The sequence below is a fragment of the Lepidochelys kempii genome, chromosome 3 (genome assembly GCF_965140285.1).
Source record: "Lepidochelys kempii isolate rLepKem1 chromosome 3, rLepKem1.hap1, whole genome shotgun sequence".
Taxonomy (NCBI): Eukaryota; Metazoa; Chordata; order Testudines; family Cheloniidae; genus Lepidochelys; species Lepidochelys kempii.
In genome coordinates, this window is record NC_136382.1 from 180,102,346 (window position 1) to 180,120,143 (window position 17,798).

General features: G+C 45.0%; 1 protein-coding gene across 4 annotated transcripts in view; it reads left to right on the plus strand.

The window, feature by feature from the left end:
* ASB3 (ankyrin repeat and SOCS box containing 3) overlaps nt 1–17,798 on the plus strand; it is a 128,988-nt gene that overhangs the window by 76,574 nt on the left and 34,616 nt on the right. For all 4 annotated transcript variants that reach the window (XM_073339169.2, XM_073339172.2, XM_073339170.2 and 1 more), the window contains 3 exons: nt 10,286–10,398; nt 11,007–11,142; nt 17,469–17,646. In XM_073339169.2, coding sequence (XP_073195270.1) covers nt 10,286–10,398; nt 11,007–11,142; nt 17,469–17,646 — 427 coding nt within the window. The remainder of the gene's footprint in view (nt 1–10,285; nt 10,399–11,006; nt 11,143–17,468; nt 17,647–17,798) is intronic.

Sequence of the window (17,798 nt, forward strand, 5' to 3'; positions counted from 1 at the left end):
ATTTGTGTGTTTTCTCCCTAGTCTTGTGTGGTTTTACAGAATTAATATTCCAGTGTTGTTTTTATATGATAATGATATGTATTTATTTGTCCACCTACTTATGTTTGTAAATCTACAAAGTAATTATGATAGACTCAGAGCAGCTTTCACTAATCCAGGTAACAACCAGCTAGAGAAGCTGAAGAACAGGCAAAGTCCAAAGAACTCTGATGCTCACCAACCTTTGTTTCATTGGGTATACTCAGCACTAGGGCGGGGAAATGAGCAGAGTTGCTCTGCTTTGTGTTGGTGGCTGACACCCAGAAAAAAATATGGAAAAAATCTTCAGCCAGTAATAGTGAATCAGTTTGTCTATCATAAGTAGGGTTTTCCAAGGCTTAGGTGTACTAATGAAAGGGAATAGTTTATGTAGTAGTTAGAGGCATTAAAATCCGTGTTTCCAAGAAGACAGTTGCTAAACTCACAATTCATTGGGGCCAGAATTTCACCCAGTTGTGTGCAGAGGGCACCTGAATATAGGGATGTATAGAAAGGGATGGTGATAAAGTCACAGAGTTGTGTTGCCTTGAGTTTCTCCATCTTGTGAGTCCCTAAGTTCCTCCCCTTGAGAAGAACAATATGTAGGAACTGAGTTTTCCCTCTGTTTATCTGCCCTTCTCTACCACCTCTTATGAGTTTTTCTTCAGGAGAGGTGATCTGGGCTAAGAGAGCGGGATGAACAAGAAAAGATGAGGGGTTGCCTCCTCCCAATGGAAAAATGGTGGGATATCAGCAGTAGCGAATCACTGGGGGAAGATGAAGTTGTTATTTGTTAACAAATGGCATAAAAGGGCATAAAACGTTGCAACAGAGGGCATGAGATTTATAGGTTCAGGAAACCATTATAGCTACCACTTGGCAGGCAGAGGTGAATTTGTAGATAGATAGCCTGTCCACTTGCTGCTGCAGAAATTCCTCAACATGCTCTCTAAAAACAGGCTGGTGCGCTCTGCCTTTTTTTGTTTGCTTCTACTCAGGATAGATAGGGTTTGAATAATAACCAAAAAAATAGCATGTAAGAATTTTTCATTTTCATCTCTAAGTTCTGTTGCTGTATCACAAGCATTGGTTAGTAATATGAATGTTAAAGAGAAATTATATACTTTCAGGTCATGGTTATTTTGTCAAAATTGCATTAAAGTTAGCTAGGATGTTGCCACAAATACTTAATCAAAATGTAGTGATGTGTCATTGATTATAAAAATCCATAAATAGTGTAGCCAGGGTGCTTTATCTCCAAAGTAACATTATGTCTAAGAAAAATTGACACTTGGAAGTTTCTTAAAAACAACCTACTAAATTCATTATTTTCAATACTATGGTGATCTATTGATGAGCAGATTGGTTTGTAGGAGAGTAACCCATTAAGTCAGGGGTGGGCAAACTTTTTGGCCCGAGGCATGCAAAACTGTATGGAGGGCCGGGTACGGAAGGCTGTGCCTCCCCAAACAGCCAGGACCCCGCTCCCTATCTGCCCCCTCCCCCTGACTGCCCCCCTCAGAACTCCAGACCCATCCAACCCTCCCCCCCACTCCTTGTCCCCTGACCATCCCCTCCTGGGACCCTCCACCCCAAACTGCCCCCCTGGGACCCAACCCCCTATCCAAACCCCTGCTCCCTGTCCCCTGACTGCCCCCCCGCCCCTTATTCACACCCCTGCCCCCTGACAGGCCCCCTGGGACTCCACCTCCTATCCAACCACCCCATGCTCCCTGTCCCCTGACCGCCCCCCCGAACCTCCGCCCCATCCAACCACCCCCTGCTCCCTGTCCCCTAACTGCCCCCCCGGGACCCCATACCCCTTATCGAACTCCCCCGCCCCTCTACTATGCAGCTCGGAGCAGCAGGAGCTTACAGCCCCGCCGCCTGTCCGGAGCCAGCCGTGCTGCACTTGCGGCGGCATGGCTGCAGGGGAGGGGGGCTAGCCTCCCTGGCCAGGAGCTCAAGGGCCAGGCAGGACGGTCCTGTGGACCAGATGTGGCTCGCGGGCCATAGTTTGCCCACCTCTGCATTAAGTGATCTAAAGGCAAGTTTTTGTGTGAGTAAAAGTTAGGAGAGCAACATTTTGAGGCAAGTAGTCTACAATCATATTTACATTACCTTCTGATTTATTTTCCTTCTGTCTTTGTCACCCTCTTTTTTGACTCACCTTTCTGCTACTTAGTACCTTTTTTCTATTCAGGTTAGGCTGCAAATCGCAGGGAAAAATAGTGCTGTTTTTCCAGTAGGAAAGACTTTACTAGTGTTTCTTAGTGAGTGGCAAGGATTGTGCATTCATACTGAGTGAGAGAGGCTAGGATCACATTATTATAGTCTGTCTCACTCTCTTCAAGCTCAATAGTTAGAGCACTTTTATTAATATTATTATTGGTTATTACTTTTCTTATCATAGCAAAATTAGCCTGTCAGCAATGGGTGCAACAAAAATGGTGCTGAACATAATTTAACTGCAAGTGTAGCCAAGGAATTCAGAACCAGCCCAGAATCTGTGGCTAAAATCAACCTAACTCACTTTCTGAAATTAAGCTGAAAAGGGTTTGTCCTTGGTGTATTTGCATTTAAACTGTTCAGCACCAGTTTCGTTTCACTTGTTGGTGACACCTGTTGTCAGTAACAGGACATTTGCTGGTGTAGACAAGGATCTCAGGCAAGAAGCCGCACTACTGTTCTTATATTGTTTTGAGTGCAGATTGTCCTTTGGACCTATGTTGAACAAAGAAGGAAGGTATTGTTCCTCAGGTGGACAGACAACCAACTTGTTCTTCCCTGTATTCTCTATTATGGAAAACTTGTCTTATGAAAGGAGACTCAAGGAGCTTGGCTTGTTAACATAACTAAAAGAAGGTTGAGGGGAGATATGATTGCTATCTATAAATATATCAGAGGGATAAATACCGGAGAGGGAGAGGAATTATTTAAGCTCAGTACCAATGTGGACAAAAGAACACATGGATATAAACTGGCCACCAGGAAGTTTAGACTTGAAATTAGACAAAGGTTTTTAACCATCAGAGGAGTGAAGTTTTGGAATTCTTCTTAGGGAAGCAGTGGGGGCAAAAGATCTGTCTGGCTTTAAGATTAAACTTGATAAGTTTATGGAGGAGGTGGTATGATGGGATAACATGGTTTTGGTAATTAAATATTCATGGTAAATAGGCCCAGTGGCCTGTGGTGGGATATTAGATGGGGTGGGATCTGAGTTACCCAGGAAAGAATTTTTCTGTAGTATCTGGCTGGTGAATCTTGCCCATATGCTCAGGGTTTAGCTGATCGCCATATTTGGGGTCGGGAAGGAATTTTCCTCCAGGGCAGATTGGAAGAGGCCCTTGAGGTTTTTCGCCTTCCTCTGTAGCATGGGGCACGGGTCACTTGTTGGAGGATTCTCTGCTCCTTGAAGTCTTTAAACCACGATTTGAGGACTTAATAGCTCAGACATAGGTGAGAGGTTTTTCACAGGAGTGGGTGGGTGAAATTCTGTGGCCTACATTGTGCAGGAGGTCAGACTAGATGATCATAATGGTCCCTTCTGACCTTAGTATCTATGAATCTATGAATTATGCTTACTTTAAATATAATTTGCAAATATGTAACCAAAAATTAGCTAAATGTATTTTTATGTTCTGAATGGCTCAGGTAGATAAGGGAGGCCTTTGGCATGTAATTAACTCTAAACAGACTTTGTCTTTCATTTCAGTATCCTCAAAGTCAAGCTGGCCAGCTCCTGCCACACTTAACATTGCATCTGCTGTGGTGCCTTGTTGGGAAAAATAGAGCTGTCTCAGTGGCTCACGTAAGTGTAATTGTTTATTATATAGCGTGGTTTGCAAAGTGTTTTTTGTGTTGTTTTATATTTCAAAGGGTATAAAAATAATAAGAAAGACACCATAAAACTGTGCTATATAATGAAAGGGAAAAAAAACACTTACCTGAGCTATCATGAGTCAGTTCCATGCCCCAGCATGGTTCTTCAAAGCCTCTAAAATTAAGGCATGCATTGTGCGAGGGTCTGGCGGCTGAAAGAGGGGTCAGCTGGTGTGGCTTTGCAGAGGCTGAAATGAGGTGAAGAGTGCATTTCTTTATACAATCTATTTAGGATTTTCAGAACATCATAATATATGTAGTTGGGCGTGTTAAGAAAATATTCTCAGCTCACCTTTTAAATTCTACCTCTATACCCCTTGAGCTGTAAATGCCATTAGAGAGAATTTCATTTGAACTCCACAATTTAAGATGTTTCTATAATTGTGTAAATTACCATAAGTAAAGTGTAACTGTCTATGGTCTAAACAACTCTGAAGTAGGGGTCAGTCATTGAGAGTAGAGCAACTTTTTTGGCTTGTAAGAAAGGCAGGATGGGAAGAAGACAGATTCATATGAACAAAGGGCACTGTGAGGCCCTCTGATGTAGCCAATACACTGGCCTGCTCCCTGTAGATGTATGGGTAGCTGTTCTATTTTAAATAAAATTCCTATATGAATAAGTGGAAGTTTTTAGTCTCTAGAATTGTCCAAGTGAGTCGGGTTGGAGAGGGTAAAGAACAAAAATAAAGAAAATAAAAAAAGGAATACTGTGTATAGGAGAAAACATTCAAGAACGATTCATCTCTCTGAATGTGACCCCTGTAATGCCACCAAAGACAGCAAGACTTATGGTGATAGCCTGGGCAAGCAGTAGCTGTGCACAGGGCTGCTTTAACTTTTGCACCTATTCAATTTTTCAAAGATTTAAAAACATTTTAGACAAGATAGTATCAACAGCTTGCTCCAGAGGCCAAGCTCTTTCCTGCTTCCCTCAGCTGGAAATGCATAACCTCGTATCTCTACCAAAATGTTAAAATGTGCAACACATTCAAGGAGGCAGAATCACAACTTCTCCTGATTTGCCTCTGTCATCAATTTTAATGAACAGCTGAGATATATAGACATAAAAAAAAATGGAGAAGAACCTCTCACTTCGCTGTTTTTGCCTTCTAGTTCAACAATTTTGCTTTTAAAGCCAAACAGTTTTTATTTCAATATAGTGTAAGAAAGCGCTCTGAAGTTTTGGTTTTCTGTTAGTACAGTTTATATGCAATATCAAAATTTGGTAAAACGGACCTCTCAGTAGCATTCCTACTGTCTTACCTGGCCAATGGCAATCATGTTTCCAGCTGCTGTAACCAACCTCAGGAGAAAGATAATGTATCCTCACAAGTGCACAGAGCAGCGGAGTTTTGACTGTAAACAAGGGTAGTTTACTAACTTGTTTTCAGCAGCAGGTGAACTGTGAGACACACGTGACTATTCCGTATAGTGGCACAAGTTGGTGGCTGGATAAGTACATAAGTGGCTATTTTCAGTCTGCGGTGGTTTTTTCTTGAGGTGAGCCCCTTATCTGATGGGAGTGGTAATGGGGTTCTAGGTTAGCATGTTGTCAGCTAGTTCCAAGGTCAGTGAATAGTAGAGGTATCTGAAAAGGTATGTTTGAGTTAATATAGAGGCATACAAGTGTTAATATGCTCCTTTTTAGTTAGAGACTCTTTATACCAAAGTCAAGTTTTAAGTATCCTGTAGGGTTGGACCAGGGGTCTCAAAGACCTGGCCCACGGGCCTTCTGTGTAAGAACCTGAGAACCTGAGAACCTCCCCACTGAGGCCCATGGAGGAGAGACGCATGCAGCCACGCTACCCACTCTGTCTGCTGCAGGTGCCACCCCCCACAGTTCCCATTGGCTGGGGGTGAGGGACAGAGATACCATCACTAGTCATCGGGCAGAGTTAGCCATGGAGGCAGCATCATTAGTTGCCAGGCAGAGTCAGCCATGGAGGCAGTGTAACTTTTTTCCACAGTGTATATAAACAAGTCAAAATACTGAACACAACTATCTGATGCCCACCTTGCTGCAATTCTGAAAGTTTCAACTGCTCAGTCACTGAGGCCAAACATCAACAAACCGACAGAACTGAAGTGTTGCCTGGTGTCTGGCAAACACTAAAACTCTCTGGCAGGTGAAGAATCGTATAAAGTTGTATGACAGTTTTATTATTTCTAAGAAATCTGAAATAAAAAATACAATATTATCGTTTTCTGAACACCATCGTCAGTTACATTGTTGGCCCACTGGGAGAATTTGAGGACGGGCACTGGCCCTAAGGTAAATTGAGTTTGAGATCCCTGGTTTAGACAAACTTTATATTGGATGTGCACACTTAACATATATGACAAAGAATCTACCTGGAGTGATTTCAGTGACCAAGTCCTTCCTTTCTGATAGGTGCACAGGTGGTACTAGAGTAAGGGAAATGAACAGTGACTTAGTCCTTCACATGTGAGGTACCACAGGAAGTTGTTTATCCTCCTAAGAGCATAAGAGCTGCTGAAGAAGGTTGTGAGGCATTTTGGTCTGTGGTAATGTTTGTATGGTGATGGTACTTAGTTCTAGGTTTCTTATTCATCAGATTCAGTTCAGTCAGTTTCTTTGCTTCCGTAGCATCTGCCCAAAATAGGGTCAAATGAGAATGGGTTGGCTGATAATTAATCTGGTTAAAACAGAGATGTATTTGTTTGGTTGGTAATCTAGAGAAATTAGTGAGGGTTGTAACTGCTCCACTTATTCATGAAATGAATCCCATCCATGCCAAAACAGCTTGGGGTAATTTGAACCCAAGATTTCTCTTGGATTCCCAACTAGCAAAAGGGGTTCATACAGCTTTTAGAATCTGTGGTTGGTTGAAGTGTTGCAGCCTTTCCTCACTGAAGCAGATCTCACGAGTCATCCATGACTCTATCACTTTCAGGCTTAGGCTACTTCATTGTCTCACAGTTAGGGTTATCCTTGAAGACCACTTGGAAACTTTAGCTAATGCTGAATGCAGTAGCAACATGCTCACAGCGCAGTGCATCGGCCATGAGCACATTAGGCCTGTGTGCCATCCACTTTACTGGCTTCCCATCTGCATCTGATTACAATTCAAATAATTAGTTTTAATCTACAAAATCTTCTGTGGTATGGCATTTAGCTGTCTTAGAGTTTGCAGCTCTTTCTGTGCACCAGCATGTCAGCTGAGGTCTGCTGAGGAACTTCTGCTCACGGTCTTTATGTGATTCTGGATTAGAGGTAGGGATTTGTGATTTGTTTTGGAACTTTACTACCTCTGTCATATCCCAAGTTTGCTTCATTGTGAAGTGCAAGACCCCTGTCTTTGACAAAGCTTTCATTGTAATGAAAGCTACCTCTTTTACAGAAGAACAGCCATACTGGGTCAGACCAAAGGTCCATCTAGCCCAGTATCCTGTCTTCTGACCGTGGCTAATGCCAGGTGCTTCAGAGGGAATGAACAGAACAGGTAATCATCAAGTGATCCATCCCCTGTTGCCCATTCCCAGCTTCTAGCAAACAGAGGCTAACGACACCATCCCTGCCCATCCTGGCTAATTGCCATTGATGGACTCCATTATGAACTCCATGAATTTATCTAGTTCTTTTTTTAACCCTGTTATAGTCTTGGACTTCACAACATCCTCTGGCAAAGAGTTCCACAGGTTGACTGTGGGTTGTGTGAAAAAATACTTCCTTTTTTTTGTTTTAAACCTGTTGCCTTTAGTTTCATTTGGTGACCCCTAGTTCTTATGTTATGAGAAGGAGTAAATAACACTTCCTTATTTACTTTCTCCACACCAGTCATGATTTGAGAAACCTCTGTCATATCCCCCCTAACTAATTCATATCAGCCTAACTCTAGAAAAACTACTGACTGACTAGAATCATAGAATATCAGGGTTGGAAGGGACCTCAGGAGGTCATCTAGTCCAACCCCCTGCTCAAAGCAGAACCAATCCCCAACTAAATCATCCCAGCCAGGGCTTTGTCAAGCCTGACCTTAAAAACTTCTAAGGAAGGAGATTCCACCACCTCCCTAGGTAATGCATTCCAGTGTTTCACCACACTCCTAGTGTAAAAGTTTTCCTAATATCCAACCTAAACCTCCCCCACTGCAACTTGAGACCATTACTCCTCGTTCTGTCATGTGCTACCACTGAGAACAGTCTAGATCCATCCTCTTTGGAACCCCCTTTCAGGTAGTTGAAAGCAGCTATCAAATCCCCCCTCATTCTTCTCTTCCACAGACCAAACAATCCCAGTTCCCTCAGCCTCTCCTCCCCAATCATTTTTAAAAAAAGGAGTACTTGTGGCACCTTAGAGACTAACAAATTTATTTGAGCATAAGCTTTCGTGAACACGGCTGCTACTCTGAAACCAATAATTTTTGTTGCCCTCCGCTGGACTCTTTCCAATTTTTCCACATCCTTCGTGTAGTGTGGGGCCCAAAACTGGACACAGTACTCCAGATGAGGCCTCACCAATGTCGAATAGAGGGGAACGATCACGTCCCTCGATATGCTGACAATGTCCCTACTTATACATCCCAAAATGCCATTGGCCTTCTTGGCAACAAGGGCACACTGTTGACTCATATCCAGCTTCTCGTCCACTGTAACCCCTAGGTCCTTTTCTGCAGAACTGCTGCCGAGCCATTTGGTCCCTAGTCTGTAGCGGTGCATGGGATTCTTCACTTGTCCTTGCTGAACCTCATCAGATTTCTTTTGGCCCAATCCTCTGATTTGTCTAGGTCCCTCTGTATCCTATCCCTACCCTCCAGCCTATCTACCTCTCCTCTGAGTTTAGTGTCATCTACAAACTTGCTGAGGGTGCAATCCACACCATCCTCCAGATCATTTATGAAGATATTGAACAAAACCGGCCCGAGGCTTCATATATGACCACTGCAGCCTGATAACTAGAAAACAAGTTGGAATTGTGGAATAATTTTTGCTATTAAGTGTTGGCAATAAATATATAAAACAGATACCGAGCAGCTTGATTTTAATAAGCTAAATTGACTGTAGACCAGGGGTGGGCAAACTATGGGCTGGATCTGGCTCCGCACGCTGCCCTCACCTGCAGGCACCGCCCCCCGCAGCTCCCATTGGCCGGGAACAGGGAACTGTGGCACTCCGTCCTGCACCCCAACCCCCTGCCCCAGCCCTACATTCATGGCCCTGCATGCAATTTCCCCACCCAGATGTGGCCCTCTGGCCAAAAAATTTGCCCACCCCTGCTGTAGACAGAGATGGGAAAAATAAAATTGGATTGAAAATTTAGTAAACATGACCTAAGAAGAACGTAACACTGAGAATCATGTTGTAGAAACTCTTTTTTTTCAGTGTGATTCTGTGAGGTTCTCTATGGAATTTTACAAATTGTTACTTTGCACTTTATAGGATTTATAAGTCTTTTAAAATTTTTACAAATATTTCCTAAGCTTAGGAACTCTCCAAGAAATTATGTACTTAAGATTGTATCATACCTATTTTACATATGAGAGATCATGTAATCGCTTTGTTCCTCAATTGCCTGTGAGTTACGGCGTGTATTGGTGGTAGAGTTACAAGTAGAACCCAGAACTCCTGACTCTATTCTTTCCTGTAACCAACAATCACTTTCTTTTTATGGGTATTTCATTTTCAGAGGTGTCTGCAATATTGGCACACTAGTAAGAGTCGTCACGTACTGTAGTTCCACTTTCTTGTCCTCATGCTGAATGTGTGGGTAAATGCGAAGTTGCCTCTAGGGCTAGTGTGGCTGATTGTGATCTCTCATCACAGAGTGTAATCAGGAGTATGTCTACTGAGGTTGATGGAGTTTTACACCAACGTGGACTAAGGACTTAACTTCCATATGTACAATTTTTTGTTGTGTTTTTAAGTTGAAAATTATTGAGGAAGAGGAGAAATTAAAGTTACTAGCAGATGTTTCCTTAATTATGGTTTCCATAGATTTCCACCTGCTGGAGAAAGAGATGTGAGTTTTGCTGTACATTGGAACTTTTATTCCCTGTGAAACCACATTATCAGATTGATAGTACTTTATCTCCATTATCCATGTAGTGACTGTCATATTCTTAAATGATGGTTATCAATGTCTCCATCTTGGAGCTTATAAATGTTTTGCTTCACAAAGAGGCAACACTGGATATAATTTCTGTTTCATATGCAGAGCCTTAGAGAGTAGTTTTGTGTGTTTGGATTTAGATCTGTAATCAAAGCTGCACAGTCACTCAAAGTGAATTAGTTTTGATGTCTGTTGTGGGGCTGTAAAACAATTCTGACTACTGAGGTGAAAATTTGATGACTAAACCACTGAGCTGACCAGTTCCTTCAATTCTGCCTCTTTGGTAAGAGTAATTTTTTACTACTCTGTTTGAAGCTGTAGAAAATGGACATCCAGAAATTATAAAGCTTCTACTCCAACACGGAGCAAATATTAATGGATCCCATTCTTGGTCTGGATGGAATTCTTTGCACCAAGCTTCTTTTCAGGTAACCTATAAATTTATTATTTCATTTCCATGTAAATAGTGTGTTTTACCCTTTTAAAATGACAGGTTGTACAGTTTTTGCTTCTTACTCTGGTGATTTATGATTGTTAGGCTAGGGCAGAAAAGGCAGTCTAAATGCTAATGATCATTCTGAATATGTCATACTATGCTACAGCAGCTATAGAAGGTGTTGGGCAGCAATGATTATTTAAATATTAAAAGTACTGCATGTACTTAAGAAGTGATCAGATATAACATTTGGGAAGTAAATCTGTTATAAGATACAATGAAAGTCTTCCCCAAAAAATTAAGTGTATCAGATGAGGTCAACCTGGTCTCTTCTCAATTTTTTTTTAATCCAGCATAAAAATTTATCAGACTTATAGTTCTAATATGCTAATTTAATTCTATTTATATTTATTGGACTGGGTAAATGTGCAATATGAAATTAAACCTATCTGATGATTCTGCCACAGACTTTCAGAATACCATAGAATATTGAATGTACTCTATATTTTAGATTTCTACACAGAGTAAGAATGAAAAAGTAGGGTTATATCAATTCCACTGCTTTTTTTTTCTAACAAAACAAAAATATATTTATTTCAGGGACATACTGAAATAATAAAATTGCTTCTTGAAAAAGGAGCAAACAAGGAATGTGTGGATGACTTTGGAATCACACCTCTGTTCATTGCTGCTCAGTATGGGAAGCTGGAGAGTTTACGAGTACTTCTATCACATGGTAATTTTCACCTTTCATTTAGCATTGGTAATATTTTTATAATGTTAGTGAAACATCAGCTATGAACTGGCATGTGAAATTATTACAAAATTAAATTTTGCTATTCCGGTATCTTGCCTTGCTTTCCCTTGAGTCAGACCAAGAAACAGGACATAAAACATAAGTGCTCATCTACAGCTGAAATGCTACAGTGACACAGGTGATCCACCTCACCAAAAGGCAGTAGGTAGGTCGATGGAAGAATTCTCGGGTTGACTTTGCTCTTTGCTCTATGTGCACCGGGAGTTAGGATTTTTTTACACCCCTGACTGACTTAGTCGGGTCGACCTGACTTTTTAGTTAGACCAGGCCTAAGTAAAGACCTAACCTCGGTAAAGATTAAGGGTCTGATTGTGAAACCCTTAATTACACTGAGTAGTCCTTTAGTTCAGTGGTTTTCAAACTAGGGGTGCCGCTTGTTCAGGGAAAGCCCTTGGTGGGCCGGGCCGGTTTGTTTACCTGCCGTGTCCACAGGTTTGGCTGATCGCAGCTCCCACTGGCCGCGGTTCACCGTTCCAGGCCAATGGGGGTTGCAGAAAGTGGCACAGGCCAAGGGACGTGCTGGCAGCCCTTCCGGCAGCCCCCATTGGCCTGGAGCGGCGAACTGCGGCCAATGGGAGCTGTGATCAGCTGAACCTGTGGATGCAGCAGGTAAACAAACCAGCCCGCCCCGCCAGGGGCTTTCCCTGAACAAGCGGTGCCCCTAGTTTGAGAACTACTGCTTTACTACATGAGAAGTCCAATTCATTTCTATGGATTACTGCAGGAGCAATATACTACTCAGCGTGATTAAGGGTATCACAGTCTGGCCCTAAAGTTACAGTAGTAATTTCTTCAGAATCTCATACCAGCAGATCTTGGTGTGCATCTCTGAATAGTATGCTCTCACTAACCTTCCCACACAATCAAATGAAAATTAAACAGTCATTACTATTAAACTGTTGAGCACCCTAAACCTGACCAAAACATCACACACAGGTCAACAGCTCTAGCATCTCCATACTTGTGGGGCACTATCTCCAGAAAGTAATTTCTAACAAAATATTAACTAAATCTTTGCAATTTCTCCACAATGTCTATCATTTATCTGGTATTGCCCTATTCTACTGCACAGTGAGACAAGTACCTCCCAATCTCATACAAAGTAATTTCTCTCATTTTACAGTAGGAGTAAGAAACCTAATGTAAAGTTCATCTGTAAAGGTGTAAATAAAAGTAATGACTCTGTGGTTTATAATTCTGTTTATTAAGTATCTTCTACTATCAATGTATAATGCAGTGCTATACCAGAGTGCAAGCCCAACAATCTGCCAGCATAGCAGGATTATTGGCATGTTGAATGATGGGAATGTCTTCCTTTGAATGGAAGAAAGTGGTTCAGCTCTCCAGTGTGTAATGTTATTTTAGAGTTTGTTTAATTTATTAGATGCTAATTACTTGCAGTGTGCTGAGAATTGCATATTTTTCTGTATTTGTGATTAACTTTATGTTAATGCTTTACATCATTCATTCACTCTGTAACCTCAGCAGGGTTTCAAGTGACCCTAAAGGAGAATTTTAAGGGACTAGCATTTGACAGTGTTTTCTTCCTGTCAAATTTAAATGTAACCCTTCTGCCCGTCAGAGTTGGCAGCAACAAGGGCCGGGTTCAATATCTAGGGGTTCCATTCCAATAACACAATGCAAACCGGCTCGAGCCCCCACCCAGTGACCTGGGAAAAATATATACCACCCCCGCTGGGCGCCTCCAGGAGGCAATACTTCCCCTCTCGCAAGCACATAGTCTGAGTGTAGCAAAAGTCTTTTAATAACAGAGAGAAACAATGTGGCATTATGTTGGGGAAACACCACCAACAGGATTCATAACACAACCCATGAGCAAAAAAAACCCACCCCAGGCAAATTGGGGCATGCCCTTTTCCCTTTGGTTCTTGAGTCCAGCAACCCCAAATCACCCAAAGTCCCAAAAGTCCAATGCCCCAAAAGTCTCTGTCCCTGGTCAGGGCAGCCCCAGAGTTCGAAAGTTTATTGGTGGAGCTTTACCTCCCAACCTGGGTGGAAATGGGACGGGGGTAAGAGGCACCTTACGTGATCTGAAGCTGACCGCCCCATAGCTCCATAGCGGCGCTCCGCTCCGCCAGCCGCCCCACGAACTCCTTCGCTCAGCTGCGCTCCGCTCCGCCAGCCGCCCCATGAACTCCTTCGCTCAGCTGCGCTCCGCTCCGCCAGCTGCCCCACGAACTCCTTCGCTCAGCTCCACGGCCCACAAGCAGCTCCTGCCATCCACACACTGCTCCGCGTCGAACTGCTCCATAATATATCTTCAGGCTCCCCCACTACTTAACACAACACTCAGTGATTTCAGCTCTTAGGTGAATTCAGCTTATAGTAGGGGAGCCCCAGTGCTGGTGCACTGTCAGCCCAAAGTGAGCTCAGCAGCCTATAACTAGACTTCTAATGAAATCAAAATTAGCTCTGATATTCCACAGTGGAGAGAGGAGGAAGTGCAATCAGCATGTAAGGCCCTCACCAAGGGGCCCATGCCACCAAGTACTACTACTTGTCCCCAGCCTCTCTCCATTCACACAGTTTTGGAACCCATGACCCTTGCCTAGCGAGTGCTACTTAGTTGATGGTGAATCCCTCCATCATAACAAAAGGCCACGTACAGTTCCAAGCACAGTTCCCATAATCAGGGTAATAACAATTTATTCTTCCTGCCCCAATAACAGAGACACTGGGGATCCCACAGCAGCCAAAGTGACCATTTGGGCAGCTATGGTCTCATTCTAGGCGTGGTGGGTGTGCCTATGCAAATGAGATCGGCCCCTGAAGTTCTTTTCCACAACTTGCCACACCTCACCACCAGATGTCAGGGTGGAGCTCATCCTGACACTGCTTACATAAATGAAAACCAAAAATACTTTGAGAACTTCAGTTCTAATCACTTTAGTGTATGGGCAATTTGAAAACATGTAGCAGGTTAGTAAAATAAATATGATTCTTCTTCAAGTGCTTGGTCATGTGGATTCCATTGTAGGTGTGTGCGCGCGCCCACATGCACAGTCGTTGGAGACTTTTGCCTTAGAGGTGCCTGTAGGGCCAGCTATGGTGCCCTCTGGAGTGCCAGACTCATGTGTTGGTATATCAGGTGCCGCCGGTCCTGCGCCCTTTCAGTTCCTTCTTACTGCCCGGGGTGGTCAGTCGGAGCGCCTCTGTCCCTTGCTTCTCAAGCGGTCAGCGGTTTCTCTTCTATCTTAGCCTTGTGCTTCTAGGTGTAAATAGTTTAATCATTTGTTAGTTAGTTGTTAAGTACCCATTAAGTGTTTAGTTAGTGTCCCGGCAGGGACTTTGCCCCAGGTGGGGCATGCCCCGGTCCACGGGTTTCAAGCCCTGCTTTTTGTGTAATGGGCCTATGTCTGGCAATGACTTACAAAAGGATTCACTCCTGGGGAGTTCCTCCCCCCAAAAGGACCTGCCACCGACTCCAGGGAGTGGTAGAGGGCCCAAGCCGACAGCATAGTCGATGCGCTCTGAGCCCCCAGCGCCTAGAGTGCTGAGAGTGCCTCTGTCACAGCTGGCACCACATGAGGCAATGAAACCGCCTAAGGCTCCCCATGAGGGCAAGCCCGCCAGCAAGGCCTCGCACAAAACAAGCGAGTGCCACTGGTCCCCAGGGCCAAAACAGAGCCCTAGGTTGCCACATTCTTGATCTCCACATCCGCCCAGGTCTCCGGCTCACTGCTACGAGTCATCAGCTCCGCGCTCCCGATCCCTGTCTTCGTGCCGGAGCTCACCCAGGCGTCGATCTCCCCAGCACTAGTCTTCATCGCGTTGTTGGTTGCCGTTGCTGAGACCTTGAGGTTACTCCCTGGCACGGCACCACTCACCCTACTCCTGGCACCGGTTGGACCGTTCCCAGCACCGGTCACTGGCGGTGACAGTGAGCCGCCAGACCCAAGCCTCCACAGCCCCGCCTTGTTCACTGGAGGGTGACAACTTCTCCGGCTCGGAGGCGCATTTCAGTCCCTCACTCAGATTGGGCTCCGGAGGGTGCATTCGCGGCATTGGTGCTGATCTGGCAGCAGGGCCAGTGGCTTACCCAAAATGGCCTTATTGGAATGTCTGGGTGTTCCCATCATGCCATTGCCCCACTCCCGCCAGCCCTCAGTCACCAGACAGGCCAAAGTTGGCATCCACAACAACGATGACACCGGGTTTGGTGCAGGACACTCCGGCAGCCGCCGTGGATGAGGAGCCGGTACCCCTCCTTCCCCCCAAGGCCACCCTCTCTGACGGGCGAGGACACCACCAGACCACCCCCGGTCATCCAATTAACCTCCTCCTCTCCAGATGAGGCAGTGGCAGGCCCCTCCAGAGCTAGCCTGAGAGACAGTTTTAGGGAGCATCAGGTGCTGCTCCACAGGGTGGCTTCCAACTTGGGCCTGAAGGCAGAGGAGATGCAGGAGCAGACAGATACCTTGTTTAATGGCTCTCAGCATCTGCCCTGGCCTGCATCGCGCACCCGGTACATGGGGGGGACGGGGAGGGGCGGGTCCTGAATATTCCCAAAACCGTCTGGCAAACCCTGTCCTCCATCCTGCCCACCTCTAAGAGGGCGGAAAAGAAGTACTTCATCTTCACAAAGGGGTTCGAGTACTTGTGCACCCACCCATCACTGGGGTCGTTGGTTGTGGCGGCGCCAATGAGAGGGACAAACGGGCTCACCAGTTCCACCCCTAAAACTAAGGAGGCCAAAAGACTGGATTTGTTTGGTTGCAAAATTTATTCTATGGCCAGCCTCCAGTTTTGGGTGCTGAACCGCCAGGCCCTCTTGGGTTGCTATAATTTTAACTTGTGGGACAGCATGACCTACGACCCATGACCTTCACATCAATGTCAGGGAGCTCAGAGCGGTTCGCCTGGCCTGCCAGACTTTCTTGCCCCACCTGGAAGGCAAGGCGGTGCAGGTCCTGATAGACACTAGTGCCACAATGTATTACATCAGCAGGCAGGGTGGCGCCAGGTCTTGGACCTTTGTCAGAAAGCGCTCAGCCCCTGGGACTTTCGTGTGTGGCATGCCATTCATTTGGTGGCTGCCCACCTGCCCGGAACCAAGAACGTCCTGGCAGATTGCCTCAGCAGGACCTTCTCTTTTCACCACAAATGGTCGCTCCATCTGGAGGTGGTCAGCCTAATCTTCTGCAAGTAGGGGACTCCCCGGGTGGACCTGTTTGCGTCCTAGCAGAACAGGAAGTGCCATGTGTTCTGTTCTCTGCTGGGCAGAGACAAGGGCTCCCTGTTGGACGCCTTCCTGATCCCGTGGTCGGGAACTCTGATGTATGCCTTCCTGCCGATACCATTAATCCACAAAGTCCTGCTAAAGGTGAAGCAAGACAAAGCGACAGTCATCCTCATAGTCCCAGTGTGGCCTCGTCAGCACTGGTTCGGCATGTTGCTGAGTCTTTCGGCAGCCACCCCACTGCAGCTGTGTCTTCAGCCAGATCTGCTGTCCCAGAACCATGGTCATCTACTGCAGCCAAACCTGGCGGCGCTGCACTGGATGCCTGGCTACAGTGTGGCTAAGTGGCAAAGAACGGCAGTGTTCCACTGGTGTCCAGCAGGTCCTGCTGGGCAGCAGGAAACCCTCCACCAGGGCTAGCTACGTGGCAAAGTAGAAACGGTTCTCATGTTGGGCCTCTGGTCACCACATTTGTGCAGAAGAGGCCCCACTGCAGGACATCCTGGACTGTTTGCTGCACCTTAAGCTCCAGGATCTGTTGCTGTCTTTGGTCTAGGTACACCTGGTGGCCATTCAAGGCAGGTTGGTCTTCGCCCATCACATGATGGCACGGTCATCCTGCTTCCTCCTGTTTCTTTCCTGGAGGGTCTCCATTCCATTACCGCCCTCCTGCCCCTCTGTTGGCAAGAAGGAACTGAGAGGGCGCAGGGTCGGCAGTGCCTGATATACAGTGCCATGAGTGCGGCACTCCAGAGGGTGCTACAGCTGGCCCTACAGATACCACTAAGGCCAAAGTCTCTGACGACTGCACATGTGGGTGCATGCACACCTACAATGGAATGGACATGAGCAACACATCTCGAAGAACAACAGTTACGAAAGGTAGGTAACCGTTTTTTCTTTAATACCTGTGGAAAAACTTCTGAATGATGAAGCAATTTTGTGAAGGCCAGTGCCTAATTAATGCTGTAATTTGTTTATTCACTTTTGTGTTTTAGCTCTGTTATGATAATCAGGCATCGTATTATATGTTTTATTCTGTTAGGTGCAAATGTCAATTGTCAAGCCAAGGACAAAGCCACTCCATTATTCATTGCTGCACAGGAAGGCCATGCTAAGTGTGTGGAACTATTGTTATCAAAAGGGGCCAATCCAAATCTCTACTGTAATGAGGAGGAATGGCAGTTGCCTATTCATGCAGCAGCCCAAATGGGCCATAGCAAGTAGGTGATATAAAAATCTAATAAACGATTCTGCTTACTAAATGGTAATCAAGAATGAGAATTTTCAACTATAAATGGAAGGGAATTAATGTTTTATGGATTCTGTTTTTTCATTTAGAATTTTTAATTCTCTTCACATTACAGTTTCAAAG